Below are 20,946 nucleotides of genomic sequence, written 5' to 3'. Positions count from 1 at the left end.
TTGGGCAGTGAGAGTTCTCTTCTGGCGCTAAAGAGGTCTATCTCTGCTCTGCGAATATCGCCATAACTTCTGGACTGTTTGGCGTGCAGGGACCATTCCCTGGAGGAATATTGTCTCTGGACAGTCTGTCTGGGCCGTCGTTCAGGTGGCCTGGCGCGTCGCGTCAGCCCTCAGCGGCGCAGGTGGCACTGGGACCAACTCAGTATGCGTTTAGGTCAGATGGAAGAGGTTCCTGGATCTGACACCGCCCTGGCGGTTTAGGTAGGATACCACAGATCTGTTGTCGAGCGGACCAGGGCGTGGTGACCCTGAATGACCGGGAGAAAGCGCTGGCGTGCTTCGACCGCTATCATTTCCAGACAATTTATGTGAAGGAGCTTTTCCTGAACTGACCATAGGCCAAAAACCGGAGAGCCCTCGCGGACCGCGCCCCAACCCGTGTTGGGCGCGTCTGTCGAGATGACTTTCGGCGAGATACAGCTCCCATCGTCACTCCCGCTGATACCATTCGGCCACTGTCAGGGCTGCAGAGCTGAAATACAGGTCTGAGTCACCTTGATCGGCTGGTGGCCTGTGGCCCAAGCCGGCGAGGCAGCGGTGTTTAGCCAATGCTGAAGCGAGCATGCGCAGTAAACCCAGCTGAAGTACTGCTGCGGCTGAGGCCATGTAACCTAGCACTCTCTGAAATTTTTTCAGAGCGTGAGACTGTTCATCTGAAAGGGCGCGGCTAGTCAAGCTGAACACGGCCTAGCTGTGTAGATAAGCGAGCCGTCATTGCCACGAGTCTAGTTCTATTCAAGGAAGGAAATTGCCTGACTGGGCTGTAGTGAGCTCTTGGTCCAATTGACTGCAAGACCCAAACTGTTCAGATGGCTGAGGAGAACTGTTCTGTGAGACAGAAGCTCCGTATGTGACTGTGCCATAATCAGCCAGTCGTCCAAATAGTTCAGAATTCGCAAGCCCTGACTCCGCGGGAGTGCGAGCGCCGCATCCATGCGCCGTGAAAGTGCGAGGTGCTAAAGACAGGCGAGCGGAAGGGCGGTGTATTGATAAACCTGGCCGTCGAAGGCGAATCTCAAGAATGGCCTGTGGCGGGGATTTATCTGAATCTGAAAGTAGGCATCTTTCAGATCGAGAGAGATAAACCAGTCCCCTGGGCGTATCGTGAGGAGTTTCCTGATTGTAAGCATTTTGAGCGGTCTTTTTGCAAGCACCTTGTTCAAACCCTTGAGATCTAATATTGGTCTGAGGCCGCCGTCTTTCTTGGGAACAAGAAAATAGCGGCTGTAAAACCCGACTTCAGCTCAGCGAAGCGGCACTTTCTCTATGGCCCTTTTGCACAGAAGGTTTGCTATTTCTGAGCGAAGCATGCAGGCTGCTTCCGTGTTCATAATAGTTCGAGCAGCTCTGAAGCGGGGAGGCGGCGATCGAACTGTAGCAAATAGCCCTGTTTTATTATGCTTAACACCCATTTGGATATCCCTGGGATAGCTTCCCACGCTTTGAAGCGTAGCAGCTAGAGGGTGAATGGCCAAATCGCCCTGATTGCTGCACACAGCAGCTGAACAGAATGTGTGGCGCTTACTGTGCTTATGCATGACTGCTTCGCAGACAGCAGGGACAGGCTGTTCTGTGAGTGACTTCCGATTGAGGTGAATGGGGAAAGAGTCACATCTGTTAAGTGATCTTGTGAGCATAGTCACGCGAACGCGGGACTTACATACAGAGAAGTGTTTGCTGGCCGTGTGACAGAAGCGGGCAGAGAATGAAGTGGCAGCTGCACTGGCTGTGATTACGCGTGAGCTGGCGTTGTGATTGACTCTAACACTTTCGGCGGGCTGTGTCCGCTTTATGTGAGTGGGCTCTGATAGGAACACGGGAAGTGTAATGCTTGTGTGTAGGGGTGAACACTGGATTGTGGGCACATTTTCTACACATAAGGCATGTTTGCTCTTTACAAGATTTCTTTGGGTCGCCGTGAAAGCAGCGTTTGAGTGCAGGCAAGCGGGCAGTATCACCGGCTTGTTGGCTGCTGAATCCACCACTGTAGTAGCCTGAGAGAGGGGACTGACAGGGGCGAGCTTTGATGGTGGTCGGCCGGCGGGACTGAGCCGTCGTTTTTTCAACAAGGCTAGGAGGACTTGGTTGCTCAGGTTTCAAGCGCAACCTTGGACCGAGCCAGCGAGGCGGCGGTCTCGCGGCGGCTGTCTGGCCTTGATCGAGCGGCACGCCCTGTCGGCGCTGAGAAGTCTGACTTTGTTGAGCTGGAGCTGTGAAGAGGCTGCGTGCAGGAGGCTGGTCACGTGGGCGGCCTGCAGAGGAGCTAAGCGGCAGCGGCAGGAAGAGGTTCATGGCTTGGGTGGCTTTCTGGACTTCTGGCGGTCAACAATGCCACTCACCGCGAGCCGAAGAGACCGGTCGGAGAAGGCGGTGCGTTGAGGCGTGGAGCGCTCTGCTTCTCCCATGTCGGCTAGCGTTAGCCACAGGTGTCTCTCGGTCACAGTCAGCGAGGCCATGCACTTCCCTAGAGCTTGGGCTGCAGCTTTGGTGGCCTTGAAGGCGAGGTCCGTCGCGCTTCTTAGATCTGTAACAGCCTCTGGGTGCCTGCCTTTCTCATCCCACTCCCGAAGAAGGTCCGCTTGGAGGATCTGTAAGGCGGCCATGGAGTGCAGAGCAGATCGCGGCTTGGCGGCGGAATAAGCGCGGCCAACATAGGCGGAAGTCAGCTCTGCAGGCCTTAGGCGGGAGCACTGGCTTAGACCGCCATCTCGCGGAGGCGGGCAAAGGTGTGCTGCTACCGAATCCTCGACCGGGGGATGGAGGAGTAGCCCTTGCGTGCGGAGTTCGGCAGGAAGGGGCGGCCGGGCAGGTGCTGGCGGCGGCTCTGAAAGCAGCGTCGAGTCTGTTGGAGCCTGCTCAGGCGGTGACCACTCGAGCCGGTCGGCGGCCTGTGTGAGGCGTGTTAGTTCCGCCGACTCGGCGGGTCCTGCTGGATTCCTGGGCGAGGAGGGCGTGGGAGCCTGACCACTCCTCGCTGTCGAAGCCATGATGGAACAGCCCTTATCCTCCGCCTCGATCCTCCGAGATGGCGCAGTCGCGACGCTGGCGGCAACTGCGCGTCCGAGGCGGGGAGGGTGAGCGATGCTTCGAGGAGAGGCTCGGCGAGGCAGTCGCTTCTATCACGGTTCTGGCAGCCTTTGGGGCGGCTTTTTCCTGTGGCGAGCAGGCGGCGGCCGGTTCTGGCGCAGTCGAGCCGCGGGGTCGACGTCGAGCTCCTGCGAGGTCGCATCCGCCTTCAGCGGCGAGCTCTGCATGCCCCAGTCCCAGGCAGAGGCGCCAGATGATGTGGCGGTCTCCGGCTGAGAGGGCGCGGCATGAAGCGCCAAGTGGTGCGAGGCATCTTAAAAGAGCGCTTCGTTACTCTTTTGTGAAGTTCGTTAAGAACTAGCTTGCTCTAAAAAGGATACGTCGCCGGATGGCGTAGCTTCGCAGGATGGCTGAAGGTGGCGGAGGCGGCCGGCTTCTTCGCGCTGTCCAAGCTTGCTAGATGCCCCTCGAGCGGCGGCTTCCAGTTCAGAATCCGAGAGCTGCTGAAGAGATGAAAATCAGGGTTCCAGCCTACGAACTACGCTTATATGCACTCTAGCCACGCCCATTTTGGCGGGCTTTGATGCAATAAGCGTGAGCGCCTCTCATTGGGCCTGAGTTAAGCCAAGTTAGATCTATAGGCTGCAGCAGTTGCCGCAGAGCAACCAATGAGCTCGCTAGCTAGCCCGCTCAAGGTCTGCAGTTGCTGCACTGCGTTGACAAATGATACAAAATTAAGGATAATTTGGGCGGCTGTGGCTCAGTGTCGAAGTGTCCTTGGGCAAGACACTGAACCCACACTTTCCCCCCAGTGTGTCATTGGGTGTGTGAATACGTGGGAATCCAATCTCCAAAGCCTGTCTGCAAACAGTGCTGTATGAATGTGTGTGTATAAGGGTGGTAGTGATGAACATTGTAAAAGTGCTTTGAGTGGTCCCAGAAAGTATAAAAGCACTATATAAGTGCAAGTCCATTTAACATCCATAATTGCTTCAGCCACTTAACTGAACGGGTTGTATTTGGGATAGCCATCTATATGTAGCTTGCCTTTAATTTATTTTGTGCAAAACTCTTGCTCAAATCTAAATGAATTATAATTTGGTGCATGTGGGTACCATGAGATTAACTGGATGGATTAATTGTTTAGAATCAAAACTAAATTATGATGTTGCATGCTGCCTAAAGTTTAAACATACACGCTAAGCAGCGCAAGGGAACGGAGATCTACTACGCAAAGCAAATAACTGAGACTGAGTTTCATTTATCAAAATGTGCTATCACATCAGGCCCGTAAGAGGGCGGACAGTTTTTGGCACTGAGCTTTTAGTTCAAGTTTTACAGTGTTTGTGTATTTTATCAGTTATGTGGTGCTTACGGCAGATAAACCTGACTGCCATAATGGAGAGACATATGTTGGACATAATCACCAATTTATTCTGAGCAAGGATTTCCTTTTTCTTTACAATGAATTTTGATTAGATGTTGACATTGTGATGCTAAAGTAACACATTGGTTAAAGGCATTTACAAAAGTCCAAAGACTTGGGAGGTCTTTCATGACCAAGTTTTCAAGACTATTATTGTGCAGCAAATTGCAGAGGTCTTTTACAATGGATACCTTCAGAGCAGAGGTATATGATTTCAAATAAATGGCTACACCGTAGGTAATGCATATTCAAACCTTAACCAAAATATTACCATAGGCAGGTAATTTACTGTTATCAGGTTACTGTAAGTTTACAAACCTACTGAATGAAGGGGTGGCTTGCTGTTTATCACTTACCCTTAACCTTGTCATGTTTGTTTTGAATGTTGTTGTTTTTAATTCATGGCTGATGTCAAGACCTAAATTAATAACATTCTCTTTTTATTACAGTGGGAAAACTTGGCCGCCAGAGTGGGTGACAGAGGAGAACACCACGAATTAAGGAAATGTTCAATCCCATTGTTTTGTTCCATAAGCTATGTGTATGTTGTTATACAGTATATTAAAACAAATTCTAAAGCCTGAAAGACTCCCACTTTGTAGCAAACCAGAGAACACATGCTGTGTTTGTAAAAGCTTGACAGCTCATCTCTCTCCTTCACACATACATAGATACATACATACATACTTACATAGATAGATAGATAGATAGATAGATAGATAGATAGATAGACAGATAGATAGATCATGATCGAGGAGTAATACCAACAAGCAAGCTAAAAGGACTTCTTCTTCTTCTTCGTGGGGCCATGATGCGTCAAAACCCATCAATGAGATCGCACCACACAGGAAGTTAAATGCACAGAAGATCCGGTAGATTTCAAAATTAAACACTGCAGACCGATCGTAACTCGTCACTTTGTCAACATTAGTTTCTCCCGCTGCCACGGAATAATGTGTTGATCAGCAAATCAACCTCAGACGCAACGCATGTAGTGGGCGGGGGTTTGATCCATCAGACTGAGCGAAATCGCAAGGGAGAGTCTTATGTGGAATCTGGGGCCACAGCTATGCTAGGCAATAGCAGCGTCGTAGGGCTGCAACTAACGATTATTTTAATAATCGATTAATCTGTCGATTATTAATCGATGAATCGGATTAAAAAAACAACAAAAAACAAAAAAGCATTAATTTGTATGCGTAATGGATAACATACATGCCTTTGGTGTGAGAGACCCGGGTTCGAATCCACTGTGAGACACCAATGTGTCCCTGAGCAAGACACTTAACCCCTAGTTGCTCCAGAGGCATGCGACCTCTGACATATATAACAATTGTAAGTCGCTTTGGATAAAAGCGTCAGCTAAATGAATAAATGTGTAAATATATAGGCTTTTTCAAAATAAAGTGCACAAAAAGATGTATATTTTTGTTTAAAGGGACCTAAGCAGTCAGAACAATAAATAATTTATAAAAAATAAAGTAAAATACAAATCAGAAAACTTAACAGAATTTGTTTGAACTTGTTCTCTACACTACACTCGCAAACTTGTGTTTTATTTATTTTTTTGTCAAAGATGTTATAATCTTTAACAAAATGTTTGACATTATTTGACAAGCAAATGCACAAAAATGACAAGTCTCACGCATGGATAATAGGTAATAATAATAATAATAGCAATAATAATAATTATAACAGAAGATAATATCTCTAGTCTATCCTAATATTAATTATAAATACAATGTATATAAAATATAAATACAATATAAAATAAAATAATATAAAAAAAACAAATACAATGGATTGACCACCTCCTATGATGTGTAAGGTATTTAGTAATATATAGCCTACTATGTAGTAGCTATGTAGCAATTTACCGCAGACACACTCGGTCTCTTTCACGCGATCTCGGACACACTCGGTCTCTCTCGCGCAGTTCGCTTCGCTTTTGTCCAGTCCGGCGCCTCATAGATGCTCCGCTCCCCACTCAACTCAACTTATTTTAATTTATAATCAAACGTCTCTGCGAATTATTGACTGGCGTAATAATTGCGTGCCACAACGAATCGATAATGAAATTCGTTGCCAACTCTTTTAATAATGAAATTTTATCGATTCGTTGTTGCAGCCCTAGTCCATAGCAACCGAAACGTTTCAGATTCACAGTATTCTGGTGAGCTCTGAAAAATCTTCACTACAACGAGCAAGCGAGTGCTTATGTACATTCACTGAGTGAATATTATTCAAATATAATATATATTTCTCACTAGAAATGTAATCAAAACTTATTTTTATGCAGAAACTAACTCAAATTATTGATTTTTTCACTAAAAATGAGAGAAATATCCACCATGTTTTTTGTTCTCACGGCCGGAATCTTGAAAGTCACGTGTTTTGGACACAAACGAATAGGCAAAAAAAATGTTACAGTCATACAATTCAAGGGCCATTATTGTAACCCCTCTACGTTTTGCACTTTGGACCAATGTAGTCAGGGTACGTTTTTATATGAGACTGGGTTGCATATAATAAAATAAGGGTATGGTTTCCTTTTCAGGCTTCAAAAACATGAATAACAGTCAAATTATATTTGAATGATCAAAATATGTCTCTCACGAGAGCTGCTCTTGTGACGTCCGCAGTGACAGTTTCGTAAACAAACAAGGTTTGAACATCAACAAAATGTAACAAAATCAAATCGAAGTTCACGGCTTTTTAACACTTCTGTGTACAAATTTGAAGGCTGCTTCTTGGATCAATGCAGGTAAACGTCATATTATGCGACAATGCTTTACGGAAAGCTTTAAGAACAGGCAGTCACTTTTTTCCAGGGGTTAGTGTAGGCGTTCTCCTAATTCAAAATTTGCATAGGTCACCGATCATGCGCACTAAAAGTGAATGAGGATAACCCACATCACTAACGGTTGATTTATTTTCATTTTTTGCCGCTAATAGAAACAGATGTTGAAATTTTATATGACAGTTTGGCAAAGTAGATTAATTCAAAATCACACGGTAAAATATAATACACTAGTGCAATGTAAACCATCTGAATTCATGGAATACATAAAGATCCGCGGTTACAGGGGTTTAAAGCGATATACCTGTCCCCACTGAATTGCACATGCATGAAACACTTGTCTGTCTTTACAGGGGTTTCGAGCACTATACCTGTCCCCACTGAATTACACGTGCATGAAACACCTGTCCCCACTGAATTACACGTGCATGAAACACCTGTCCCCACTGAATTGCACGTGCATGAAACACTTGTCTGTCTTTACAGGGGTTTCGAGCACTATACCTGTCCCCACTGAATTGCAAGTGCATGAAACACTTGTCTGTCTTTACAGGGGTTTCGAGCACTATACCTGTCCCCACTGAATTACACGTGCATGAAACACCTGTCCCCACTGAATTACACGTGCATGAAACACCTGTCCCCACTGAATTGCACGTGCATGAAACACCTGTCCCCACTGAATTACACGCATGAAACACCTGTCCCCACTGAATTACACGTGCATGAAACACCTGTCCCCACTGAATTACACGTGCATGAAACACCTGTCCCCACTGAATTACACGTGCATGAAACACCTGTCCCCACTGAATTACACGTGCATGAAACACCTGTCCCCACTGAATTACACGTGCATGAAACACCTGTCCCCACTGAATTACACGTGCATGAAACACCTGTCCCCACTGAATTACACGTGCATGAAACACCTGTCCCCACTGAATTGCACGTGCATGAAACACTTGTCTGTCTTAACATGGGTTTTGAGCAATATACCTGTTCTAAGAGAATTTCAATAGAAATCTGCAATTAAACATTTGTTCTTACTAAACTAGTTTCCACTGCAATTATAAGAAACAAATGGACAACTAAGTGTTCATACTCAAATTTATTCTGTTTGGTTGACGGACATTCTAAGGTGTGCAATATTTTTCAAGGAAATGCACGGCTAAGAAGTATTTCCAGGTTTTGACTAAATAACAGTTCCATATTACTCCGCCAAGTTAACTGAAATCAAACATCTGCCAAGTTAACAAACATCAAACAAAATGACAAACAATATAGATTTTCCATAAATAACTTTGAATAGTTATGGAAAGTATGACAATTTCAACAACTGGACAGCAGCTGAATTGGACAATGCAGATGAAAAAAGTTACAAACGAAAGAGTACATCAAAGGGAACCGGCAACAGCAAACGACATAAAAAAATCAGCGATGAACAGCTAGACAGGCTTGAGGGTGAAAAACATGAAGTAACAAACAAACAAAAAAAACAGCAGCTCGGGCAGTACATGTTTTTAACGATTGGCTTAAAGCCAAAAATATTTCTGTGGAAGAGGTAGATAGAGAGGGGGCAAACGCCCTAAACCCTGCCAGAAGTGCAACAGGCACAGAGTACTCATTGTCAAGTTTTCTCTCCCTAAGAGCTGGACTACTGTTACATTTCTAAATATAACATCATTGGGAAACGGAATTCAGATCATCTAACGATGTGTTCAGGTCGTCCTCAAAAAGTTTCGAAAGGCTGGGAAAGATGTCAGCTCTCATCATCCTTCCATCTCCACTACTGAAGAAATAGAGCACATTCATAACCCTCCGGATCTGTCAATAGACACCGCAGCCGGGCTGGTTCGCAAGGTCTGGTTTGACATTCAGCTGAACCTGGTGAGGAGGGGACATGAAGGAAATCGAGAGTTAAGAAAACATTCATTCATCAATAAAAAGACGAAGATGGTGTTGAATACGTTTGCTTGTCTAATAATGCAGAAACGAAAAAACACAAAAAGCCCAGTGATCCCAACAAAGACAGCTACAGAGGATTCATGTTTTCCAATCTAGGTGACCCTTTTACCCAGTTAAAAGTTTAAAAAGTACATCACAAATTGCCCACCTGATGCCACATCCTTCTACCTTCATCCACTGAGAGTCCCACAGGAGGAGCTTGACAGGAGAGAGTACTGGTACTCCCATGAACCGATGGATGTCGAACAGAATATGTATGAACAGAATAAATAAATAGAAATGGTAATAAATAAATAAACCCTAAAAAATACATATTGAATGAATAAATAAATATTGTCAGGCCTACTTCAAGGGCACTTTTCCATTATTTTTAACTGCAGATAATTTTAAAAAAATCTGATACTTTCTCACAGGCTTTTCTGTTTCATATATTATTGTAGATAACAGGAAAATAGACAAACACACACTAGCTTGTTTCTCCAATAAGTGCTTAAAAGCAGCGCATCCTCTGTTGCTAGTTCTAACATGAAGTTTTCAAATGAGCAACGTAGGCATGAGCTGTATTAAAGCTAGATAAACTTGATCAATACAACAGACAGTTCCTACTATTATCTGAAATATCTGAGTGAAAAACCCTCAAGCTCCCCTCTCTCTCTCTCTCAATTCAATTTGCTTTATTGGCATGACAAAAGGTCACGAGTACAAGCGGCCGAAATGGGCTTCTCTCCGTGAGGAGCTCTGAGTAGAGCCGCTGCTCCTTTGCGTCGAAAGGGGCCAGTTGAGGTGGTTTGGGCATCTGGTAAGGATGCCCCCTGGCTGCCTCCCTAGGGAGGTGTTTCAGGCACGTCCAGCTGGGAGGAGGACTCGGGGAAGACCCAGGATTAGGTGGAGAGATTACATCTCCCAACTGACCTGGGAATGCCTCGGGGTCCCCCAGTCAGAGCTTGTTAATGTGGCTCAGGATAGGGAGGTTTGGGGCCCCCTGCTGGAGCAGCTGCCCCCGCGACCCGACTTCAGATAAGCGGTTGAAGATGATGGATGGATGGCATGACAAAAGTACATTTTTGTTTTGGCAAAGCTTTTAAAAAACAACAATCGTTTTGAACAATTGAATTAGGATTTGATCAAGCAAATATAAAAGGAAAAAAATTGAAAATCATTAAAGAAAAACGGATAATAAAAATGATGATGAAGATTTATGTATCAAGTTAACTTGATACAACCAATGAACTATATTATCTAAATTAAACATTATCAATGTTTATTGTGTACAATGTTTATTAATACAATGTAAATTATGGTTGTCCCTCAGGATGCTACAAATCTTGCTTCTATATCTGCACATTCGGCTTTTTCGCCAAGAATAAAAGGGAGTTTTTGAGTTGGGGTGCAATTATTAAATTGGGGAAATATTTTGATAATTTTGGGATAATAGTAGTTTCTGATTATTTCATATTTTGGGCATTGTGTGAGGAAGTGCAGCTCTGTCTCCATCATTCCCAGATTGCAGTGGGAGTAGAGTCTGTGTGAGAGTGTGAATGTCCCTGAGATCTGACATTTTTTGGTCTCTTAATGCGAAATGTACTCGCATATGTGAGTGATTTACTCGCAATGTAGAGGGCTGATTAAAGTTACTTCCCTAAAAAAATTTGTCAAGTTTTTCGGTTCATTAAGAAACCGTGGTGGGGCAAATTAGACTGTGGCAGGCCGCCATAGTCTAGTCAATTATGGGAAACACTGCAATGTTTTAACACCTCTGAATTTAAATAAGCCTGTAAAAATGATCACACAAGTCCATTAAAACACATGTCATGTTTAGTGCTGGTGTAAATATTTGCTTATAAAATGCATTTTTTCCACTTTGAAGCTTATGAGATGCATTACTATTCATGTTATCTAAATAATAAGATCACTAGTTAAAAATAAAAACTATATAAACAATAAAAGAATCATTATTTTTATTTGAGGATCGATATTCTTGATAACACATCAGTATTGGAATTATCATCCCTAGTTTAAATCCAAAGTACCAGCAGACTAGCCAGGAAAAGCAGATGTGTTGAAGGCCTTGTGAGATTACTTCATACAGATGAACAAACGGATTTAACGTGGAGTCTGATTGAGTGATTTAAATAATCATTTTGTAATTTGTTTTAGTGCTGATAGATAGTAGTTCAGTGGTCGAGGAAATAAACACAGTCCGAAAATATCAACCGGTTTCCCGGAAGGAATCGATTTGGAAATATGTGCTTTTAACCTGTTAACCTTTGCCAGAGCGCCAGCGCACGGAAGAGTTTTTTTCCCCCACAAGTTTAATGTTTATGAATAGATTTAACGTGAAAGAACATCATTAATCTTGGCAAACTATATATCATTTTAAAGGTGTAAGCCTCAAGCATCGATGATAGAGCTCTGTTTTTCGATGAAAAGCTTATAACGAATGTATTTCTTGCATTTATGTAAGCAGTACAGATCAAAACACACGTAATCAAAAACGGAGTACATACCAGTAGTGTCGTAATAACGAGCCACACACGCATCCACTGCTAAAAGTTCCAGATTGAATGGAAAGGTGAGGGTCCACTGAATAACATCCCATAGAGCATTTTTAGTCCAAAGAAACAATAACGTTGTAACATCGATGGTTATTCCTTTGTTTACATCGAGTTTCTTCAGGGTGAAGTATCATACTTGTTGGTTATGCAATAAAATTATGCATAAAAACAGACTCCCGGTAGCCGAACGTTATATGGGTGTGTTGCTTAGAGTGTAATGAACAAATTAAGACCGCACACACACACACAAATACAAAGATAGGCAATATATAGATCAAAATATCCAAACACTGCGGTCAGTTTTTTTTGACGTCATGATATGCTGATCCTATTATTTTGTCTTTACAACGAAAGCCAATGAAAGAATTGAAATTATATGACTGATAGTAAATGTAGCCAAGCAGTGCATGATTCCAACGATACCCGGGAAGTCTAAATTCCTCGTGAACAAGATGTTTTTTTTATTTATTTGAATCAGCCACTCTCTATTGAGGAGCTAACCTGCGACGTAGGCTGTGACCACACCCCCGTCATTTGACAACAAACAAGCCATAGTAAAAAGACGGTTCCCCAGTCAACATCTGTTTTCGCGTCTTACTTACTGGACGGATTATCTCATCAAATGGATTGTCAAAAGAAGTTTTTTTCTGCTGAAGATGTTTTATTTGCGATCACTCGAAGCAGCGATGACGAAATTGAGGAGAGTGAAGACAGCGTCGAGGGTGATATGCTTGAGGATGGAAAAGATTTTACATCGGTGAGTTGCTATGTAACATGCACACATTATACGTGTCTAAATGACTGCCCATCAGTTTGATTGTATGGACGACCTTTAGTATGAATGCTGTCTAAACGACTGCCCATCAGTTTGATAGTTGATTTATGAATGCTGTCTAAACGACTGCCCATCAGTTTGATAGTTGATTTATGAATGCTGTCTAAACGACTGCCCATCAGTTTGATTGTTGATTTATGAATGCTGTCTAAACGACTGCCCATCAGTTTGATTGTTGATTTATGAACGCTGTCTAAACGACTGCCCATCAGTTTGATAGTTGATTTATGAATGCTGTCTAAACGACTGCCCATCAGTTTGATTGTATGGACGACCTTTAGTATGAATGCTGTCTAAACGACTGCCCATCAGTTTGATTGTTGATTTATGAATGCTGTCTAAACGACTGCCCATCAGTTTGATAGTTGATTTATGAATGCTGTCTAAACGACTGCCCATCAGTTTGATTGTATGGACGACCTTAGTATGAATGCTGTCTAAACGACTGCCCATCAGTTTGATTGTTGATTTATGAATGCTGTCTAAACGACTGCCCATCAGTTTGATTGTTGATTGAATGGCCAGCCACATAAAAACTATACAGAATTATTTACTTGACATGCGGTGCTAATTATCTTTCCATTCTTTCCCATGCAACAGCTGTGTGGATTATTTTATAATTGAAAAAGCATGGAACAGTGTATATGATGACTAAAATAGCTTGCAGTACCCTTCATAACATTTGGTCATTAGGTTGCTTTTTGAGGTATCCAAGGAGGCTTCTTGGTACCTGGACATAGTCTTGGAAAAATATTGCAGAAATCTCATTTTTCATAATATCTTCCTCAAATGTGAAATATAAACTGATGAGACTTGTGGCTTTCAATCAGTTACCTAACTGGATTCATCCAGGTTTGTTTTCATTTATTTTTTCATAAAATGATGCAATGTTACTTGCAGTACAAATTATCTTCAAGACACTTTAAATTCTATAAATGTTTGTCTGTGTAAGTTTTTTCAACTTTTACATTTGGGTAATAAACTCCAAAGTGTCTTCTTTTTAAATATGTCTAAATTGTGCATGTAGAGCAAATTGTTCAGTAACTACAATTAATTTAGTTTGGGGATGTCATTTCTGGGGATGTGCCTCGCGCAGGGGTAGGGAGAAAGGGAACTGATATAGTCTTGGAAAAAAGCTTGCAGGAACCCCATTTTTCATTATATCTTCCTCAAATTTGAAATATAAACTGATGAGACTTGTGGCTTTCAATCCTTTACCTAATTGGATTCCTCCAGGTCTATTTTTATATATTTGTACATGAAATAATAAAACATTTTTTGAAGTTCACATTATTTACGAGGCACTTCAACTTTTATAACTTTTTATTTGTTTGAGCATTATCAACTCTGATTTATTGTTAGTAGAGTGCCAAATGTCTTCTTTCCAAAGAGACCTTAATTGTGCCTGTGGTACACTGTTCTCAGGAGCTATATTTATTTTAATTCAGGTATGTCATTTTCAGCTGTGAGCCCCTGAGTGGGGGTGCAGGTTAACGGAGCAGAGAGGAAAATGCATTTTTAATTTAAAAAAATACAATCAGAAAACGAGTGCGCACAAACTCTTTCTGCATAACTTACGATAATATTGATATTAATCGTGTAAATATAAACAAAATGATACCACCAAGACAGCTGAAACATTGACTCTTCGTGTGAGTGTGTGTGGCTCTTAAAAGAGCCGTTGGGTTTATCTGATGAGAATGAAGACGTTTATCCTCCGAAGCCGTACAGAGTTCGTCCCTGTCGTTTCAGCGCGTACACAACGTCCATGGCAGTGACGGTCTTTCTCTTGGCGTGTTCGGTGTAGGTGACGGCATCACGGATCACGTTCTCCAGAAACACCTTCAACACACCGCGAGTCTCCTCGTAGATCAGACCGGAGATACGCTTGACACCACCGCGGCGAGCGAGACGACGGATGGCGGGTTTGGTGATTCCCTGGATGTTATCACGCAACACTTTGCGGTGACGCTTAGCGCCTCCTTTCCCGAGTCCTTTTCCCCCTTTACCTCTTCCAGACATAGTGAATGTAAAACGACGAGCAATTGAACATGAGTAAATCTGCGGGTTGAATTTACATTGACCTACAGGACCTAGTAGAAACACCACACTGAAGGTGGAGCCTAAATTACGTCACGTATTTTTCTTCTCACAGCGCTGACGTACCAAAGCTTTTAATTAAAAATAATTTGTTAGTTTGATGAGAATTTGTTTCTCACCTCCTTCCAGCCAATCAGAATACAGTATTTAGATTGACCATGGTATAATACAATATGATCAACTTTCTGCTTACATGTGACTGCTCTAGAAGATATATTTTTGTATTATAATTACATGTATTGTGTTATGTTTTTTTATCACAGAAACTTCACTATAATTATAATTACATTATTATTGAAATGTCATACCTTTGTGCACAAAGGACTTGGCGGTGATCAAATGGATTCTGCTCGCCTGTGACTCTGTGGAGGAGAACCGAACCCACTTTGCTGGGAAAGTTCACTTAACACAGGTCATAAGGATGAACGAGGATGATGCCTTGTTGGCCATGATAATGCGGGACCTGTTTATTGACTATTTTCTATGAAGGTGAAACAGAAATAAAACAGCAACACTTGAGGGCAGTGAAGTATGTGACTAATACATTGTAAATTAAGTAAGACTTCCAGTCTAATAAATGTTCCTGGATTGGTTGCCTTGCTTTTTCTTTATTTTAACACTTGGCTGGTTTGAGACTACTGGACAGGTTACTTATTACCATTTGATTAAGACAGTGATTTGATTAAGATGTGGACTGAGTCCATCCAAAATTATCATTATTTTGTATCACACCTACAAGGGCAACTCAGTTCCCACGTTTAAAAGCAAATAGCATATTAGGAGCATCATCTATTACATTAATTAATTTAATTGAGATAAATTCAGCCTTAATATGATGGGGAAGAATAAAAAGCAGGGGTTCACAGATCATGCCGTTTGTCACAGAAACAAGGCCGAAAAATCATGAAAAATGTTAAAGAAAGTTCAGGCAATATCAGCTATGCCAGCATCTCCAGTTCTATGCAAGTCTTATGGCTACTTTGAGCTAATCTATGCGCATCAAAAATAAAAATTCCTCATTAGGTCAAGTTCGATCTGACGAAGGTCTTGCATTAACATTAACAGCAATTATTTGAAATGAGTGGCACTTCACAAGATCCATAGAGGTGGAGCTAGACTAGGTCAAGAGAGGAGGACCTTAAGAAGGGGTCTCATTCACCGAGACAGTAAAAACCCCAAAATATATATATATATATATAAACGTTAAAACAGGTTTTGCTTTAGATGTTGTGTACTGGTGTACTTTTACTGAAAGGTTAAACGTCTCAGGCAAGTTAAATCTTTGTTTTTATAGATCAAGTATCAAGTTTAATATTGTAATTTTATACCATTTATCAACCACATTCTCGGGTGACAAAAATGGTCCGATTTTAGTAGTACTGAGGCTTCATTATATAGCTGCATAGCAGAATGTATATACGAAATTAACACTAGAGCAAATCTACTGATAATAAAAATCGGAAAAAAGACTTTGAGGGTAAATGAAGTGGCTCTTAAAAGAGCCTTTGTGGCTGATGTGAATGACGTCGCTGTGGCTTTAAGCGCGCTCTCCGCGAATGCGGCGGGCCAGCTGGATGTCTTTGGGCATGATGGTGACCCTCTTGGCGTGGATTGCGCACAAGTTGGTGTCCTCGAACAGACCGACCAAATAAGCCTCGCTGGACTCCTGCAGGGCCATGACGGCGGAGCTCTGGAAGCGCAGATCCGTCTTGAAATCCTGAGCGATTTCTCTCACTAGACGCTGGAAAGGCAGTTTGCGGATCAGCAGCTCAGTGGACTTCTGATAACGGCGGATCTCTCTCAGCGCCACGGTACCGGGCCTGTAACGATGAGGCTTCTTGACTCCACCGGTGGCGGGGGCGCTCTTGCGGGCGGCTTTAGTAGCGAGCTGCTTCCTCGGGGCTTTTCCACCGGTGGACTTGCGAGCGGTCTGTTTGGTTCTTGCCATGATAACGAGATTCTGTTCTCCGTTCAACACAGTAAATGAAGATCAACGGCACACCGCTGCTATTTAAAGCCGTGTGCGATCACGCGCCCAGTGTGGTGAGGGTTTAGAGGCGTGTGATTGGCTGATATGGACGTGTACGCATGACAGTTGACCAATGACTGTGCGGCACGACTTTTCAAACAAGAGGCGACAGTTTCCCGCTCAAAATCGTTAGTTCAGTTTACCTCAATGCGCATTAAATCACGTTTCTTTGTCCAGCTTTTATACTCGAGTACTTATAAATAATTTATTTTAAATAATTATGAATGTAGCATGATAACGATTCATAAACTTGTAATAGCAGTGTCAGATGTAACTAAATGTAATTTTACTGAACGGTTATACGTCTCAGGCAAGTTAAATCTTTGATTATTTTTAGGTAGGTGTGAGTTATCAAGTTTAATATTGTAACTTTATAATTTATCAACCACATTATCTGTTGACAAAAATGTTCTGATTTTAGTAGTACTGAAGTTTCATTATATAGGAAAACAGGAAATGAGTTTTCTTTCTGGTTAAAGATATTTATACATTTATACTACAGGGGTGTTGAATGCTTGATTCTGATTGGTTGAGAACATTCTAAGGTGTGCAATTATTTTCAGGGAAACGCACGGCTAAAGTAGTTCCAGGCAGGTCTTGACCGCATTACAGTTCCATATCACTTCGCGTAGTCAACTGTAATAACGGAAAATAGGATACAATTCATAACAAGAAGTGACAGCGACAAATCCACTTCAACTTCAAGAGAAAAAAAATGACAGACTATTTTGATTTTCCGGAAGTAAATTTTAATATTTATGGTGAACATAAAAATTTTAACAACTGGGCGACCGCAGTATTGGATAGCCCAGATGAAAAAACAAATAAACGGAAGAGGACATCAAAGGCAGCCGGCAACAACAAAAGACATAAAACAATTAGCGAAGAACAGCTAGACCGACTCGAGGGCGAAAAACATGAAGAAAACACACAAAAAAAAAACAACAGCTTGGGCTGTCAATGTGTTTAACGACTGGCTTAAGCCAAAAAATACTGTGGACAAACTAGAGAGAGACGGGACAGACTCTTTAAATACCCAGCTGCGGGCTTTCTATGCCACTGTCCGAAACGCATCTGGCGCAGAGTATTCAGTGTCAAGTTTTCTCTCCCTACGAGCTGGACTGAACCGCTATATATCCAAATACAATATCATAGGACAGACAGAATTCAAATCATCCAACGACGTATTCAAGGCCGTCCTGAAAAAGTTTCGCAAGGCTGGGAAAGACTCCAGTTCTCATCATCCTCCCATTTTGACCGCTGAAATAGAGCGCATTCGCAACTCTATGTATCTGTCACCAGACACCGCAGCCGGGCTGGTTCGCAAAGTCTGGTTTGAGATTCAGCTGAACCTGGCAAGGAGGGGGCGTGAAGGAAATCGGGAATTTGCATTCGTTCGTCATTAAAAAAGACGAAAATGATGATGAATATATTTGCTTATCTTATAAAGCAGAAACAAAAAAACACAAAAAGCCCACCGATCCCAACAAAGACTGCTACCGAGGATTCATGTTTGCCAATACAGGGGACCCCCTTTGCCCTGTTAAAAGTTTCAGAAAGTACATCGCCAAATGCCCACCTAATGCCACATCCTTCTACCTTCATCCACTGAAAGTCCCACAGGAGGAGCTTGATGGGAGATATTGCTGGTATTCCCACGAACCGATGGGTGTAAACTATCTTGGAAACATGCTTCCGCGTATCAGTGGGGCAGTCGGCTTATCCAAAAGATACACCAACCATTCATTAAGAAGCACTGCAGTTCAAATGCTGTCAGAGGCAGGGCTGGAGAGCAGACAGATCATGTCTGTCACAGGGCACAAGTGTGAAACAAGCCTGAGAAGCTACTGGGCACCTTCCGCTAAAGAAAGAAAGACATGGAGCTTGATCCTCTCAGGAAACAAAAGTACAAACGAAAATCAAGCCAAGGATCACCAGGGGAAAAAACCTCTGCTAACATGCAGCCCAATGCGCTTGATCTGCCATTTTCGATGTCTGACTTCACCATCAATGGAAACGTGCAGTTTAATTTTAATAAATAAATTCGAATTATAACGTATGAATTAATAAATAAATTAAATAATATGACGCACATGATTTTCTGGCTCATTATTGCAACCTCTGTCTCTCTAATAACTACACTAATAACTGCATTAGTCTGCTGTCAGTGGCTCAAACCTCCGTTACTAACTCTAAAATGTTAGTAAAATGTTACTCCGCTTCGCGTCGTGACCGCATTACCACCCCGGGTGTGCATTATTTTTCTAATAATTCAACGGCCCGTCGTCAATTATTCCTAAATATATATATATATATATATATATATATATATATATATATATATATATATATATATATATATATATATATGTACGATGGGAATAAATAGTGAGTTACAAGGTCATAAAATATCTACATATACACAATATAACATCTACAGCCTCCATGTCATTTAAAAGTGCTTTAAAAGCAACCAGTGAAACCGGCTCCTGGAGATTCAGGACATTTTGCAGCAGGGGGCCGCATCCTTAAACGCCCCTTTTCCCAGTTTAGTCCGGACTTGAGGGACAGTTAGCAGTAATAAGTCCTCAAAACGAAGACAATATCTTCATGTGACTTTATTGATGTAGGTTTGTAGGTATGGGGGAAGCAGACCAAGAATAGCCTTGTAAATAACACTATACCAATGATTAAGTCTACGGGTGGACAATGCAGACCAACCAACCCGATCAGACAAGGAGCATTGATGAGTAAGGGCCCTAAAGTTTGTGATGAACCCAAGAGCTCAATGGTAAACAGTATCCAACAGTTTCAGGCTTTGAATGGATGCATGTATATAAATAACATCGCCATAGTCCAGCACTGACACAAGTGGCATCAACAAGTCTCCTTTGGGCCTAAAATGAAAAACACGACTTGTTTCTAAAATAAAAACCCAGTTTCAGCTTAAATATTTTTCGCTGCCAACAGTTGAATGTGAGGAAAATCATCATTCAGGATACCAAGACACTTGTATTGAGATACTCAATCTCAGGAAACATTTGTAAATATATCGGGTTGAAATCTATATATAAATTAATTCAATGTTGCTTGATTATTCATACTACACGGATCCGAAAACAGCATCTGTAATTCAAGTGTGTAATAAAAGACCAATTCACTCTCTCATAGTTCAAGTGTGTGGCTCTTAAAAGAGCCTTTGTGTTTCAGTGACAGACTTCAGTCCGTTTACTTGGTCTTCACGGGTTTCTCGGTCTTCTTGGGCAGCAGCACAGCCTGGATGTTGGGCAGCACCCCACCCTGAGCGATGGTCACTCCACCCAAGAGTTTGTTCAACTCCTCGTCGTTCCGCACTGCCAGCTGCAGGTGACGGGGAATGATACGGGTCTTCTTGTTGTCCCGAGCGGCGTTTCCGGCCAACTCCAGGATCTCAGCGGTGAGATACTCGAGCACAGCGGCCAGATACACAGGAGCACCGGCGCCGACGCGCTCAGCGTAGTTTCCTTTGCGGAGCAGTCTGTGCACACGGCCGACGGGGAACTGCAGTCCCGCCCTGGATGAGCGAGTCTTAGCCTTCGCTCTCGCTTTACCGCCCGTTTTACCTCTGCCGCTCATTTTCAACTCAAATCAACTATTTTTAACTCAACGTAGAAACAGAATATTCAAAATGACGCTGTCAACAGTATTTAAAGGATTCTGTCAGTCGTCTATTGGCTGGAGTCTGTAAAACATTCTAACCAATCACAGAACTTCCCTCCGAACTCTAAACTCCTCCCTCTTTTTCTCCACTACATTCTGTGTTCATGAGAAACTTCCAGCTGAACGAGTTTTAAATCCAGTTTAATGTAAAAGACAATATCGATAATAATAACATGTTCAAATATATCTGACCTGAAGTAAATTTGATATTTCAGTGATATAGTCACAATCGATGCAGTTATTCATATATAATGTTGTCAGATGCAAGATGTTGGTGCAATTACCTTCATTTTAGTTTTATGAAACACTGATTTTACACTCAACTTGTCAGGCGGGTGAAACTTACACTGAATATCACGTTTGATATTTTCTGAATATGCAGCTTTAAGCTTTTGGTTGTTTTTGGTTTATTACAGTCATAGTCAGGAATGATTGTGTCCTCTCACA

General features: G+C 42.5%; 4 protein-coding genes across 4 annotated transcripts in view; 1 reads left to right on the top strand and 3 right to left on the bottom strand.

Moving 5' to 3' along the window:
• Positions 1-20,299, bottom strand: part of LOC127648401 (histone H2A-like) — a 374,379-nt gene extending 354,080 nt beyond the window's left edge. Inside the window, exon 1 of the mRNA XM_052133076.1 lies at positions 20,172-20,299. The gene's annotated coding sequence lies outside the window, so the exon portion shown is untranslated. The remainder of the gene's footprint in view (positions 1-20,171) is intronic.
• The window catches only part of LOC127648178 (histone H3), a 1,095,985-nt gene that overhangs the window by 60,986 nt on the left and 1,014,053 nt on the right, over positions 1-20,946 (top strand). The window lies entirely within an intron of this gene.
• Positions 13,532-20,946, bottom strand: part of LOC127648099 (uncharacterized) — a 259,510-nt gene continuing 252,095 nt past the window's right edge. Inside the window, exons 3-4 of the mRNA XM_052132711.1 lie at positions 16,391-16,736; positions 13,532-14,709 (exon numbers count right to left, since the gene is read on the bottom strand). Of these exons, the coding sequence (XP_051988671.1) occupies positions 14,382-14,709; positions 16,391-16,736 (674 nt within the window). The 3' untranslated portion in view covers positions 13,532-14,381. The remainder of the gene's footprint in view (positions 14,710-16,390; positions 16,737-20,946) is intronic.
• LOC127648432 (histone H2A) lies at positions 20,029-20,415 on the bottom strand. The gene has a single exon (XM_052133109.1). It carries the CDS (start codon positions 20,413-20,415, stop codon positions 20,029-20,031), a length of 387 nt encoding a protein of 128 aa, XP_051989069.1.

This window comes from Xyrauchen texanus, chromosome 1 (assembly GCF_025860055.1).
Source record: "Xyrauchen texanus isolate HMW12.3.18 chromosome 1, RBS_HiC_50CHRs, whole genome shotgun sequence".
NCBI lineage: Eukaryota > Metazoa > Chordata > Actinopteri > Cypriniformes > Catostomidae > Xyrauchen > Xyrauchen texanus.
The sequence above is the reverse complement of the archived record's forward strand: the minus strand, read 5'-3'. Positions and strand labels throughout refer to the sequence as shown.